Source organism: Temnothorax nylanderi, unplaced genomic scaffold (assembly GCF_030848795.1).
Source record: "Temnothorax nylanderi isolate EJ_2023f unplaced genomic scaffold, tnyl_v1.0 TNYL_tig0024_pilon, whole genome shotgun sequence".
Lineage (NCBI taxonomy): Eukaryota > Metazoa > Arthropoda > Insecta > Hymenoptera > Formicidae > Temnothorax > Temnothorax nylanderi.
Window position 1 is genome coordinate 147,218 of NW_027249086.1, and position 13,838 is coordinate 161,055.

Genomic DNA, 13,838 nt, shown 5'->3' on the forward strand with positions numbered 1-13,838 from the left:
CAGTATCCTTATTGATTAATCGCGCTAACGAGAAAAAAAAGAAAATTCAATTGATTAATTCTCCTTGCTTTATAAATTAAAATTTTTATCCTCACGCGTTTGTCTTTATGTAAAAAACAAAAGCATTTGGCTGATGTTACATATACATCCTGAACAAAATACTAGATCATGTATTTTGAAAATAGGGTAGTGTCAAGAGCCACAGGATTACTGGAATAATGTAATTTGTTTAATGACAAAATAGTAATATCTTTTAATGATTTTACAATAACTATTAACTTTATTATTGGAAAATCAGTACGACGTTCTCCCAATCTTTCTTATTCCACTTTAATTCGCGTAAATTTAGATGAGACAAGCGTATCGAATACATTGCAGTTCTTGCACCGTAAAATAATTATGTTACACACGTTTACCGACATTCTGTGAAGTTTAATATTATTCAACAATAATATATATGCTTGCGCTACAATATCTCATAATGCAATACAATCTCACAGTTGTGTAGAATTGGCATTTAATTATTTTATTGAATCCTATACAGGCGATAATTCAGTGTGTAAAGTAATTCAATTTAACTACAGCTAAATTCATTCATTTCTGTTACTGTTATGTGTCATATATGTATGATATTTCGATGTAGATCATTCTTCAACTGAAACAGAAACAGATGTTGCATTTGTTTAAGAAAACAAAATGTAAAGTTTTGTTATCTTTGTTCTGTGTATTGAAATTTACTTTGTAGTTGATCTTCTCGATGGTTCTGAAGCAGTAGGAGGTGGTGGAGGACCCCTACGTGCTAACTCTTCCAGATAGCCCATTAATAATCGAGTCCGTTCAGCGGCTGCAGCCTCGAGCACGAGAAATCGGCGATCCTTTCTAAGAATTTCTTCGATCTCTGCTAAATGCGAACTATTCTCTTGAACCTTTTTGTACGTTTTGTCAGTGATTAGTTTCGTTTCCTGAAAAATCACATTTTCTTGACCAACAGTTACATCGGGTTTTTAAACGGTGTATCGCGAGTTAATTAAACGCACCTGTAGGAGCTCCCTAAAGTCAGCTTTGGCAGCAACGAGTTTGTCCTTAATATATTCCTTAAACTCCTTTTCGCATTTCTAAAACAATAAAAAAATATATGGAGTAAGTAATAATATATATTCAGAATCTTAATTTTTTTTTTACTTTGAAACCAATGATTACGTACTCGATCGCTAGAAGAAAATTTTAAATATCTAGGATCATCTTTCAACAGTTTCTTAATGTCTTTCCAGGATGCCGTTAGCTCGGTCGACGCGCCTACTTCGTCGAGCAATTCCCGAAATTTGTCGCGCTTCTTGCGGCCCAATTGTTCAATGTGTTCGTTAAACAATCGTTCTTTCTCCTCGCGATCTAAACTTTCAGCCAACTCCCACCTATGATCCTTCCTCAATTGTCGTTTCGCTTCTCTCCATGCCAGATCGCCGTTCCTTACCTAAAATTGAAACAAATATTTCAGATATTGTAATCAGAGATATACCAATAATTCTCGTAGACTATTACGCAATTTACACTAGATGCATACCAAATCAGCTAGAAGAGCACTGAAGTGTTGAACCGCCTCTGTGTGACGGTGATGCTGTCTTTCCTTATCCCTATCGCGAAGATGTGTAGCTAGAGTCCTTTGCACTTCTCTTTCTCTCTCTCTGATACTGACTTCCGCTCGTCTTTCACGTTCCCTTTTCTGTTTCTCGCGATCCTCCTCCGAATCGGAATGATCATCTCCCTCTTCCTTCTAAAAAAAAAAAAAAAAATATATATATATATATATATAAGTTTAAAAAAATTGTACAAGAGATAGATATTGTTTATTATACTTACGTCATTCTCCTTTTTAACGCTTTTGTCGTCAGTTTCTTCAATTTCCCCACTCTCTTTCTCTATCACCATCTCTTTTTTTTCCTTTTCGCTGTCCTCCGTGGATGTCTCGCTCTTTCGTTGCTTCTTTTCCCTTGTATTATCTTTGTCAGGTTTGTCCTTGCTGGACTTTGTTTCTTTACCTTTATCCGAATCCTTACGATCCCTATCCTTCTTGTCCATCTTGTGATCTTTCTCTCTGTGCCGATGGTCTTTGTCTTTCTCCTTTTCCTTTTTCCGCTCATCCTTCAGCAGGCGAACGTAATCTCTAAACCAATCTTCCCGCGTGCTTGCCGACTCTACGACTCTGTACCTCCAATCCGTTTCCAACTTTTTCTTACAATCGCTCCAATGCGAATGCCTGTCGATGTCTTTGTGCTCACGTAGCATCGCAAAGAATTCCTTTTTCACCTGAAACGCATTTAACATAAGAGTTTTCATCGCTGAAGAACAATTACTGCTTGCTTATGTACTATTATACAATTCTTTTGCTTTTAAAATCAAATTTTTCTTGGTTCTCTTATATCATGCACGCTTTAATGATATTTCCAACCAATTATTACACGCTCTCAGCCACATTACAATCACTTTTATAAATATTATGATATAATGATCTGTAATGTGGATCAAACTATTTCAACTTGCAAACCTTTTAAATGGTTTTCAAACTATATTTCGTTAGGGGTAGAAGAAATAGTCATTCGTATTCGTTCGTGTCAGGAGGTATCACAACGTTAAGGACTCTATTTGTCGGATTTTTTTTTTATGAACTAAGCTGGTCATTTTTTTAGCTGAAAAAAATTATTAACTCATTATTCCTGTAAAAATAATTATTATGATCATCGTCATCATTAAATGTACAGTATTCAATTCGCTCGCATTAAATGTATAATGTATAATTAACTTAAACTTTAATTTTTAAGAATCATCGCATGCCTTATGAACATGACATACTGCCATTTAATGATGACTGAATGTGTAAGGTAAGTAAATGTTTAACTGCCGTCCTTGCTGAAACGAAAAAAATATGGTTAGTGCATTATCATTAACTTCGAAAACATTAGAAGCTCGCAGCCGTCCAAATTACGAAACGAGTTTCCATCTAATTTCTTTTTTTTTCTCCTACTTGCTCTACACTCTAAAATACCTCTCGGAGAACGCATAATTTTAGCAAAAGCATCACGTATTTCATAGCACATCGCACCGTTTACAAAAGTTGCAACGCAACTGTTCTCTTGACAATTTTCTTGATGTTTTTTACGTAAAAGTAACATAACAGATAGATTATTAAATTAATGCTTACTAAAATGTTATCCTATTAAAATAAAGTGTATCTCTTTTTCTTTCTCTCTCTCTCTCTCTCTCTCTCTCTCTCTCTCTATCTCTCCCTCTCTCTCCTAAGCCTCGATACTTTTAGTTCGCAATACTGAAAGTATTAAGCGAACAAAATTAGCTACGACAGACAGATGTTTTTTGAATTGTCTAATCTACGCAACGTGTGTGAAACCAAGAATCGTCCCATAAAATAGCTTTCTTTCCAATGTCCCCATTGCGTAATTTGTAAACGACTAAAATAATTTGTATATTCTTTGTTGCATTAAAAAGAAGAACGTTTAAATAATATTATTATAAACGACAATCGAGAAATGATTACAGCTCAGACACTGGCACAATTTCATCTTCAAATTACACATAACATTTGTTACTCGGATCCTATAAGGATTTTCAAGGTACTTAGAAGCCTGTGCTTACACAACTGCTTAAACTTACTTCTTTATCTCATTTTAACTGAAATTGATATAAAAATCCACTTGCATTATTATTAGAATATAAATAGTTCTCAGATGAGATGATGCAAAACAAATACTTTTATAAAAATGTAAATTACTCATTCTATGCCAATTTAATAATTTTGCATTATAACTCTGTACTGCAATTTATTGCGATCCTCTAAAATGTATCAGGATAAAGTTAATTTTATATGTATTATTGCCGACAACAAGAAATTGTTTATATCTTAAAGTCGACTTAAAATTACTTGAGAGTTCCATGTGTGTTTTTGTATATCAAATTTGATGTATCATGTATTGACATAAGAACAATAGATAATATATGATTTTAAGATAATAATTCGCTGCTTTTTGGGAATATAAGATATTTTACCTAATGACCTATATACGCAAAGTAATTTTTCGATTGATAATACTAGCAAACAGAAGTAATGCTCGAAATGACTATTACTGAAAAGTAAAATAGCAAATTAAACAAATAGTCCCTTATATCGTTAGTGAATTTGTTTTTATGTCCATACATTTAATGTAAGTTTTGTGGTAGCATTAGAATCGAATCTTTATATTTCTTTATAACCGGAATACATAAACTATGAGAAACTGTTCTGCGGACTAATGCTACCTCGGGCTTTGATATATCCTTTTTTTTCCTTTCAAATGAATTAACGTGAAATATTTTTTTTTTTTCCCAAATTGATTTTGACTCTGGGGAAAAGTTAATCTTTTGAAGTAACGTGGATTACGAGTAATATACAAATACCGAGTTTGTTCATTCTCATGACACTCTGCTTTGAAGTAAAGAATGCGGCGCGCGAGGGTGTGCCAACAGTGACCCGCAGAGAAGGTGGGAATGGTAGATGACATCATCCATGCCACCAACCAGCTTCAGAACCAAGCCACTCCACATACGGAACCTGTCCTGCCTGCATCCTGACTGAAGTGGAGAGTTCAGAACACATAAGTATATAAGGAACCGTCACATACTAAGATTTTATTCTCTACATCTCCCATCTTAGAGCTACAAAAACTTTTCGATTTCGATCGAGCAAATCTACTGGAGTAGAGAATTATTATTAGAGAAATATCTCCTGGTATATGTGTTCTTCAGCCGTTATAATTTTAGGAATTCGTACTATCTTACAAGTGGAACAAAATAATAACATACCTATGAAACCTGAAAGAAATTAATTAATTATCGCTGTAAAAACATAAACTTCATTAAACACTTTACTAAACATATCCTCTCCTATATAAGATTAAAAACGCTTTGCATCTATTCTTAATTTCATTCTTATGCTATCGCGCATTGCAAAGCCTCGCTTAATAAGGTGAAATAATTCTTATTGAAATTAATGAAATAATATAGTTATGTAAACATAGGAGCAAGCGCCGAATAAATAAATATATTCAGCCCATGCGCAACTTATCGCGGACGTATGGTGTATTACATTTATATGCTGCTTCAAATATTCTTCAGCAGCATTTATGAAGCAATTCACTATAAATGAACGACATCTGCCTGGAATGGATGGAAAAAGGTTTATTGGAAAGTAAGGGAATTAAAAGTAGGAAACACGGTTTGTGATACTTTTCTTAAAATATAAAGGACTTTTAGGTACACTTTGACATAAAAAAAAAGTTCACACAAATATTAATTATTTAATAAAGTAACTTTAAGTATTTGATCAATATGTAACCGCGAGTAAAAGAAATATTTTTAAATCTTCAAACTCACAAGTGATATAAAAATCCTATGTGTGTGTAATACTAACTTACAATATAAATTCTAAACTTTCATAGACTGATAATAAAAAGCTGGAGAAACTGAACACATTAGCTTAAAATATATATTAATGAAATTGTTGGAATCTATAATAATTTATCATTTCCAGAATATATCTGAAATTATTTATAATCGGTATTGAAAAATATTAGTGTATCTAAATCCTCTATATTTATTAAATATATATATATATATAAATATACTTCTGATGGAACCTTGGGGACGGGGATATGTCGCTATAAATCTTACTTGTTCTGTCGAATGTTCTGTCAAAATATTTATAATTATTCGTATTATAATGCATGATGTCCTGAAAATCTCTTTTGCATTGCCACACAATGCGCGCGCACATTCAGTGATGTTAATAAAATAAAAATACCTGTTCTCGTTTCGCTGTTTTCTCCTCTTTCTCCCTCTTTCGCACTTCCAGAAGATATTCGTTGAAAAGGCTTTCTCGTTCGCGCATCTTTTCTACATTCTTAAATCGTTCATCCCTTCCATGTTTTTGAGCAAAATCACTAAATGATGATCTACAAAAGAACAGAAAACATAAATTAACATTTTATGCAGAAACACAGAAACAAACGGAATAAAAAAAATGCTCTCTTTGTACGCGTACTTTCCATGAAGTCCTGCCTCTTCTAAAAGCTTCTGGAATTGCTCTTTTCGTTCTTTCATTTTATTCCTCTTTTCTCGCCTTTCTTCTTCCGCCCTCTCCTTCACGTATTTCTCGAAGACCTGTTTCCTCTCCTTCGACGTTAGAAGTAAATAGCGTGGATCAAATACAATCTTATGAAGTTCTTTTTCCCAGGTGCTGAATGCAGATACCTGAAAACGTAATAATTCGGTTACTCCCGGTACAATAAAGTAACATAACGGTCTGTACAAATGATAATAATGTAATAATTTACATCTTTCTCTGCAAGCATATCCCTGAACGATTTGATCCTCGTTTCCAATGGAACTATCGCCCTCTCCCTCGCTGCTCTCACTTCGGCCTCTATTGCAGCTTCCTTGCCGATATCGATGGTCTTCTTCCCTTCCTTCTCCTCTTCTTCCTTGATGGGTGTTGTGCCTGAATGATAATATAGAATTTTTATATAAATCCTGTATTAATCCAATTTTGTATACATCATTCATCAGAGTAGCAATTACTTTTGGGTTCCTCGTGTTTCGGTTTTTTGGCTGGTGTGGGTTGATCTTCATCGCTGCTTTCGCTGGAATCCGACTGACGTACTGGTTTTGTAGCACCAATCGCGTCCGGAGGCGATGATATCATCTTGTCCACATCCTGACGGCCAACAAGATCATCCGGCCTTTCCCAAACTGATATCCTCGAAGAAGGATTGTAGAAAAATACCCGTCCGTCTCCCGTCCAAACAACACACCTTCACATACAAATATATTCGCTAGCTCATGTAAATATACACACATTATGAGTATATAGCAAGAAACAATGAAGCACAATATGAAAAACAAGTATCGCTAAATATACCATGGAGTTCCAGGCACTGGCGTACTAGAAATTGGTCTAGACTTGTCTTGAGGCTTTGCAGGTTCCTTTGCAATATTTTCCTCCTTCTTCGGTTTAGCGCTATCCGCATCTTTTGTACTATCTTTGGTTTCATGTGCGTTCTCTTGCGGCTTTTCTTGCTTGCTAGGTTCAACAATGGTGGTAGTGTTGTTGGTAACGGCAGTGGTTGTAACAGCGGTAGTGGTAGGGACAACATTTGCTTCCTCGTTTTTCTGCCGTAATGTTAATTTCGCATCTAACAAAACAAAATTTCAGAACATATCATTTAAAACTTACATGACATTATTATGTTTCAAGATTCTAAAATCTTCGTTACAAATCTTTGCTTTACAAAGATAAATGCTGCAAATTACGTATTACGTACTCTCGAGATCCTTCAAGGCTTGTGGCTTTTCCCACACTGATTCTCCTGCTTTACTGTTGTAATAATAGAATCTGCCATCTGGTGCACGATGCTCGGTCCAGACCATAGCAGCCGCTACTAATTCAGAATCAAGCTGTGCAAGTATGGCAGGATCTTCAGGGGGTGCTTGAGGTGTCATTACACCATGAGGCATTTGTGGCATACCTAAAAAAAGAAAGCAGGTGCACTATAAGTTAATCTATAAAAATTGTTAAAATATTTCTTTTTTTCGTCGTATTCGTCGGATATCTTTTTCAATTGCATATTTTATATTACCCCAATTTGTTTGTGGTGGCCCATAACCGCCAAAAGGTTGGAAACCAGGCGGTGGCATCCCAAAGGGTGCTGCTCCGAATTGCGTTGCGATCGGATTACCAAACTGATTTGGCATTCTGTGCTGCATAGGGATCATATTTGGCGGCGGTTGCATCATGTTCGTATTTACTGCCGGTGTATTTATCGGTGGCGTATTGGTAACTGTCGTGGGTGCTGTACCTGACATTTTAAATTTTTATCTTTTAATGACGATATTTTGATAAATTTAAAGAACTTGATTGCTAAGATATACACACAAAGCTCGAGAAACGTTTTCAAAATTAAATAGTGTTAATACCGTTCAAATTACCGTTTGACTGATTTGTCTCGGACGCTTGATTGTTGACATCTGGGGCGTCATTCAATGTAGGAGGTGGTCCAGTGCCAGGAGGCGCCGTACTTAATTGATTAATGGCATCTGTGTTGTTAGAGGATGATTGCTCGCCGCCTTGAGAGATTCTGTTTTCACTCATCTTGGTCGGCGTACTACTTGACGGTGTAGGTGTGGTAGAACGCGTTGTCGCTTGCTTTGACGCACCATGTACTAACTGTTCTAACTGCAAAACCGTGAGATATTTTATCTAGAATTGTTCTAAATTAATCACATCAAATCTTATACAAAAGAACAAAATAAACTTGCGATTTCATTGACTAGCGAATAAACTTACCGAGCTTTGTTACGACATTGCTAATTGTCAATTTTTTGATATACGCTTCTTTATTTACACTTCGTTCTTGTCCCTATATTTTACGCGTAAAAATATGTCATAAAATTGATAACAAAAAAAAAATAATAATTTCGATGTCGAGAAGATATACGGCTTAGATGTGTAATCATGACGAGGGTAAGTAAAGAATTTAGGATTACTTGAAAATAATAATATAAAAAAAAGCATTTAATCGATTATATATCGATTTAGATATATTATAATCATGACCAGAGTAATCAAAGAATTTAGATTACTTGCAAATAATAATAAAAGAAAAGCATTTAATCGATTACATTGGTAAGGGTCGGAATTCAATAGGTATATTTACTTACCTGATCTTGTACCATGACCTTTACATTTGGTCCCTCCGGTTTAGTCCATGTGGTATCTCTCGTACGAATATTGTAATAATACGACTTTCCATCAGCCGCTTTCGTCTCTACCCACACTTCTCCGTTGAGATCTAGACCTGGAATGTTCGATTGTTGTTGCGCTTGCTGGGGTGGCTGTTGCTGTCCTGGAATCTATGGCATATATATATATATATATATATATATATTTTTTTTTTTATTCGGAAAGGTATCTTTAAATGCTCTTTATTGAGTATCTATTTTCTCAAGAACAACAAGCACGACGTGAATAACATATATAATGTGCTTTCTATAAATTATATTACAGAAAACAAGTATAAAAAGGTATTCCAATAATATGGCAACACAGATTAGTAATTAAGGATTAAGTTTTTTCATTGCACGTAACTTACGCTATTCATGTTAGGTGGCCCCATGCCAGGAGGTGGTCCATATGGGCCTGGTCCTGCACCCATAGGGCCATTCATCATGTGTGGTGGTGGCTAAAGCAATAAGATTTGAGAATTAGAAATCTAATAATTTCGTAATTATTGAGAAAGATTAAATGACGCATACCATTCCTGGAGGTCCCATTAAATTTGGAGGGCCCATAAAATTGGGTGGTCCCATAGGTCCCCAACTGGGATCAAATGGCGGCGGTCCTCGGAATCTTGGGCCTGCCGGACCAGGCGGACAATTTGGCCTTGGTGGGGCTTCGAAGGGAAAGCCATTGTTCGCGCCGCGGAACATTGGCCCGCGCGGGCCAAATCCTCTTCCTCGAAACCTTGGAGAGCCACCTCTCATAGGGAAATCAAACCCACCTCTGCCACGACCCCTTAAATTAATTTTTAAATGTTGTGACTAGATATCTTACAGCTCTACCATGCCACTTAGAGGAAGGAAGACCAGAAGTAGCTTTCCGAATCTTGCTTGACTCTTAAGAAAAACAAAAAGATACGCTCCGCTCCACACCACGCTGCAGATTTGATCTGCTCGCGTCAGGCACCGCGCGTACTCGCGCTGTAACGCCGCTACAGAGGAATAGAATGTCGCTTGCAAAGAGATCATTAAAGATCAGTATTAATTAAAAGATTAATTATAAGAAGATAATTAGTTAAAAGATCAGTATTAATTAAAGTATTAATTAAATCTCGTCGTCGGTCCAAAGATTTTTAAAAAAATCCGACATTCCGCGCGTGTCATCTGTCGGGGCCGCGGTGGGGACGGGGGACGGGGGACGTTGGAGTCGGGACGCCATCGGCCATCGGGTCCTCGGATCAGACGAAAACGTCGCGGAAAGAGCGAAATCGAGCGAGCATGCGAGGCCGAGAGGCAGCGCGGGGAACGGGGAACGGGGAAGGAAGAGACGCGGGGAGAAGAGAACACCGCGAGGATCCGCGGTGCCGGGAAGCGCGGATCGCGATACGTACCGAAAACCGCCGCGGCCGCGCGGCATAAAATGCCTGTAATCCTCGCCCTCGTAGCTGTACTCCTCCGTCTCCTCCATGGCCTCGTCATTGTGCTCCTGCTCGCTGGCGGAGGCGGACTCGGCGGCCGCGATCGCGGCCGGCTGCTCGCTGCTCGCGTCCATCCCGTGGGCGCAGGCGGACCGTCGCCGTCGCCGTCGCCCCGAAAGCGCAAAAGGGGAGAGAGATCCCGACAAAAACTGGGCAGTCTGGGCACGCCGTACTCCGTAGTCGCCGTACGGTCCGTACGGAGAGAGAGATCCCCCGTCTCACGTCTCACACGCCCATTCGCTATCGCTTCTCTCGCTTATCGGCCCCGGCCCCTCTGGCGCGCAGGAAAAAAAAAACGCCGCGGACAAATTACTATTCTCTCTCTCTCTCTCTCTCTCTCTCTGCGCGGATGTGCGGGCGGTGCGGGCCGTAAACACGTCGCTGCAACTGCAAACACGCGCGAATTCCCCTAAACGCGCTGGCGTGGCAAGGGCCGCAAGGGGGCCCCTCGTTATGGAGGATTCACATCGCGTCCGATACGACGTCCAATATCCAATGGGAGAGTTCGTTTTCTAGAGATTCTGCTAGAGTCTCTAGAAAACCAACTCTCCCATTGGTGTGAATCCTTCTTTAGGCCCGTATCATCGGCTTTGCTTATCGAGAACCACGCCTATTGGCCATTGGAAGCTTGTCTCGTGGCGCGAGGCGCGAGAACCAGGAATGGGAGAAATAAGATGGCAGATTGGACTTTTGGAACTTGGTCTATAGTGTTTTTCGCTTCTCTCGAGGCTCGTCGCAGCCGTGTCGTTCTGACGTCAGAGTCAGAAGGCGAGGGCGAGAAATCGATCGCCGTATTTGAGAGAATTTTGAGAGCACGATTCTACGTCGCTCTGCGTCGCTCACTGCCATTGAATTTATTACGTTCATTCCTGTGTAAGTCGGATCTCTGAAATCAGTATGAATCTGTGGAAAGCAAATCTTTTTGAAATTAAAAGTTTATTAAATAATTGTTAAATTAAAAATTATTTTTTATTGCAAACAATACTTTATGTCAAATATTTAATTAGTATTTTTATTTAGAAATTTTTATAGTGATATATGACCTATATAATATTGAAAATATATTTAAAATATTTTTTATTACATTAAAGTACTAATCCATTTTTTACATATGTTATACATATGGTATATATGTTAATAGGTGACATATCTCCAGCACACAAGCGATTACATTATTAGATGCATCCATTCTTCTGCTTCTACGGATGTTTTTGCGCTGTAATTTCTTGTTGCTATCATTACAAGTTATTATACAAGTGAATACAATTTAACGAAGACTATTTGTTGTTAAAGGCTTTGGCAATTATGAGGAAAAGACGTAAAGAAGAAAAGAGAAGGGAGAGCACGCAGAGGTCCATGCAAAGATGAAATCGGTGAAGATATACAAATATACATATATATATATATATATACACAAATGTTTTGCGTGAAATATTAATTGCGTTATGAAAAGTTTCACGCTATCACTTACGTATTTATGTCATGGTTCAATAAGTAACAATAATTTTTCTTTTCTACGTATAAATTATGCAACATGAACTTGTCATTATCAGATTCAATACTATGAAGATGTAACATGGCCACGTGATATTCCTAATAAGTTCGATATTGCAAAGTTTTGTGACTGTACCTCCTTAAAGTTATGTACAACTTAATATGAGCATAATTATTTGGTATCATTATGCTGTAGGGTTTATGATGTATCTCTCCTGTCTCGCACTATCTAGAACTGCTCGAACAGTCATTGAGTCGCACAGAACACAAAACTTCATTGTCGATTGATACGTCGCTTCATTTATGAGTTGCTTTACTTAGTATATCATTTTCTGCATCATGTAATTCATCGTACTTTTTCTCATACTTTTCACAAAAGGCGGCATTTTCTTCTTCCTGGCTGAAAATTTCTGATAATTTTGGCCATTCTGACTCGGAATATGATGTTATTTCGAGACTTTCAAACGAACCATCCTCTTTTCGCACAGCTAGGCCTAATACCGCAGGCTGTATTACCTTTGCCGTCGCTGAATTCAGTCCACAGTCGGACAACAATGCAGTAGAATCGGATAATTCCTTACATTCGTCAAGAACATCGTTTGCAAGCACAAATAGCTGTTGATCTTCTGGCTGTACTTTCAATATAGCTGTAAAATATATTCATCTCAATATTAACGTCTCTACTGAAATAATAATCGTGTAACTCATCGCGAATAAATCGTAATGTAACTCGTGATACGTCAAGAAAATGGTTTTGCCATTACATCTATAAATATTTCTCATGAAACATACGCTTTACCTTCAATTATTTTCTTGAGCTCGAGAACTCTGACATTCTCCTGTGTGTCGAGGTACAATGTCATCTTTTGTCGTCTGATTATTAAGTATATGTTCTTACCCATATTTTCAACAATCCCTGTAGCTGAATCATCATCACCGACTGCCCTGCTTTCCTAAAATGCCCTTAGAGATTAATTGATTTGTAAATAAGATGTATTTGTTAGGCACACATCAAAACTGGATTTGAAAAACTTACCATTGAGTCTAATTATATATAAAGTGTCTAATAAAGCTCGATTAATGTAGTTTCCCAAGGATGATAAACTTGAATTGTGTTTATTGGCTCTGTTGACAGATACAGTGTGTTGTCATTTGCATACTTTTAGGACTACAAACATCGCTAATTATACTTTTTAATAAAGATTTGAACAATAAACTCAATATATTCCTTTAAATCTTTACAGCTGTTGAATTGTTATTAATTTTACGTTGTAATAAAATATAATTCCCCGTTTATATTTTTTCTTTCCTTTAACGTTACGTTCCATGCCTTCGTGCGTTTGAAATCAGACATTCATCAGACAGTAAAAAAAAAAAAAAAACGTAAACACTATTTGAAAGGCTGTCGCTCCAACCGTGGAAATTACATATTCTAGAAATATCGACGCGGCCAAGGAACGAAGAAACGTCCCTCGAGATAATAATTTTACATAATTTTGATTCGTGTAAAAGAGACGAATTTACATCCACGTCAACTTGAATCACTTACAGGTCAAAGTGGTCAAACGGTCGAAATAACTACATATGTAACAAAGTGGCGAACATTTCGTCACGACGCGCTGTCGCATCGAGAAGCTGAAAGATTCGAATTACCTTCTCGTGAATACAATGTTGCGCAGCTTTCGCAGCTACGGGGAAAGAAATCTCCTGGAAAATATACCGGTCCTCGGGACGCCAAAAAAATTATCTACCGAAATTTTTGGGTTCCGTCAGCGGCACTTGGAGAGAGTGACCACCGATGATTAGCCATCCCGCATGAAGAAGAAAAGTCAAATTTGGAGAAAACGAATTCATTGGATTGGCTGTGTTACGCCAATCTCACCACGTGCGTAATGGCGTGATCCCGAGTCCCGAGTCCCGAGTCCCGAGTCCCGAGTCCCGAGAGCCCACTCTCTCAAGTACCAACACCACGCTGACCGTTGACCTGGCTGACCACGCTCCGTCGCTCCGTTGCTTCGTTCGATACGTCTCAAGGACGGAAACACGTGT

The 13,838-nt window shown here is 37.7% G+C and overlaps 1 protein-coding gene and 2 long non-coding RNA genes across 4 annotated transcripts; 1 reads left to right on the top strand and 2 right to left on the bottom strand.

Annotated features, from left to right (window-relative positions):
* Positions 1–314: 314 nt before the first annotated feature.
* LOC139769679 (transcription elongation regulator 1) lies at positions 315–10,625 on the bottom strand. Of its 2 annotated transcripts, none has more exons than XM_071700955.1 (18): positions 10,209–10,625; positions 9,355–9,601; positions 9,192–9,281; positions 8,761–8,952; positions 8,029–8,275; positions 7,680–7,898; positions 7,365–7,568; positions 6,962–7,235; positions 6,622–6,854; positions 6,378–6,541; positions 6,086–6,294; positions 5,846–5,996; positions 1,858–2,304; positions 1,562–1,771; positions 1,205–1,471; positions 1,038–1,115; positions 739–962; positions 315–655 (listed from the first exon to the last, which is right to left on the bottom strand). In XM_071700955.1, the coding sequence occupies exons 1-18, from the start codon at positions 10,367–10,369 to the stop codon at positions 652–654; spliced, it is 3,621 nt and encodes a 1,206-aa protein (XP_071557056.1). In that variant the 5' UTR covers positions 10,370–10,625; the 3' UTR covers positions 315–651. The 2 variants fall into 2 exon arrangements, with proteins under 2 accessions (XP_071557056.1, XP_071557055.1); XM_071700954.1 differs by having other exon boundaries at positions 9,355–9,613.
* A 375-nt stretch (positions 10,626–11,000) lies between these two features.
* LOC139769699 (uncharacterized) lies at positions 11,001–13,024 on the top strand. The gene is made up of 2 exons (XR_011717616.1): positions 11,001–11,168; positions 11,437–13,024. It is a non-coding gene; the product is annotated as an uncharacterized lncRNA (long non-coding RNA).
* Positions 11,356–13,781, bottom strand: LOC139769698 (uncharacterized). The gene is made up of 3 exons (XR_011717615.1): positions 13,443–13,781; positions 12,306–12,914; positions 11,356–12,189 (listed from the first exon to the last, which is right to left on the bottom strand). It is a non-coding gene; the product is annotated as an uncharacterized lncRNA (long non-coding RNA).
* Positions 13,782–13,838: the final 57 nt, after the last annotated feature.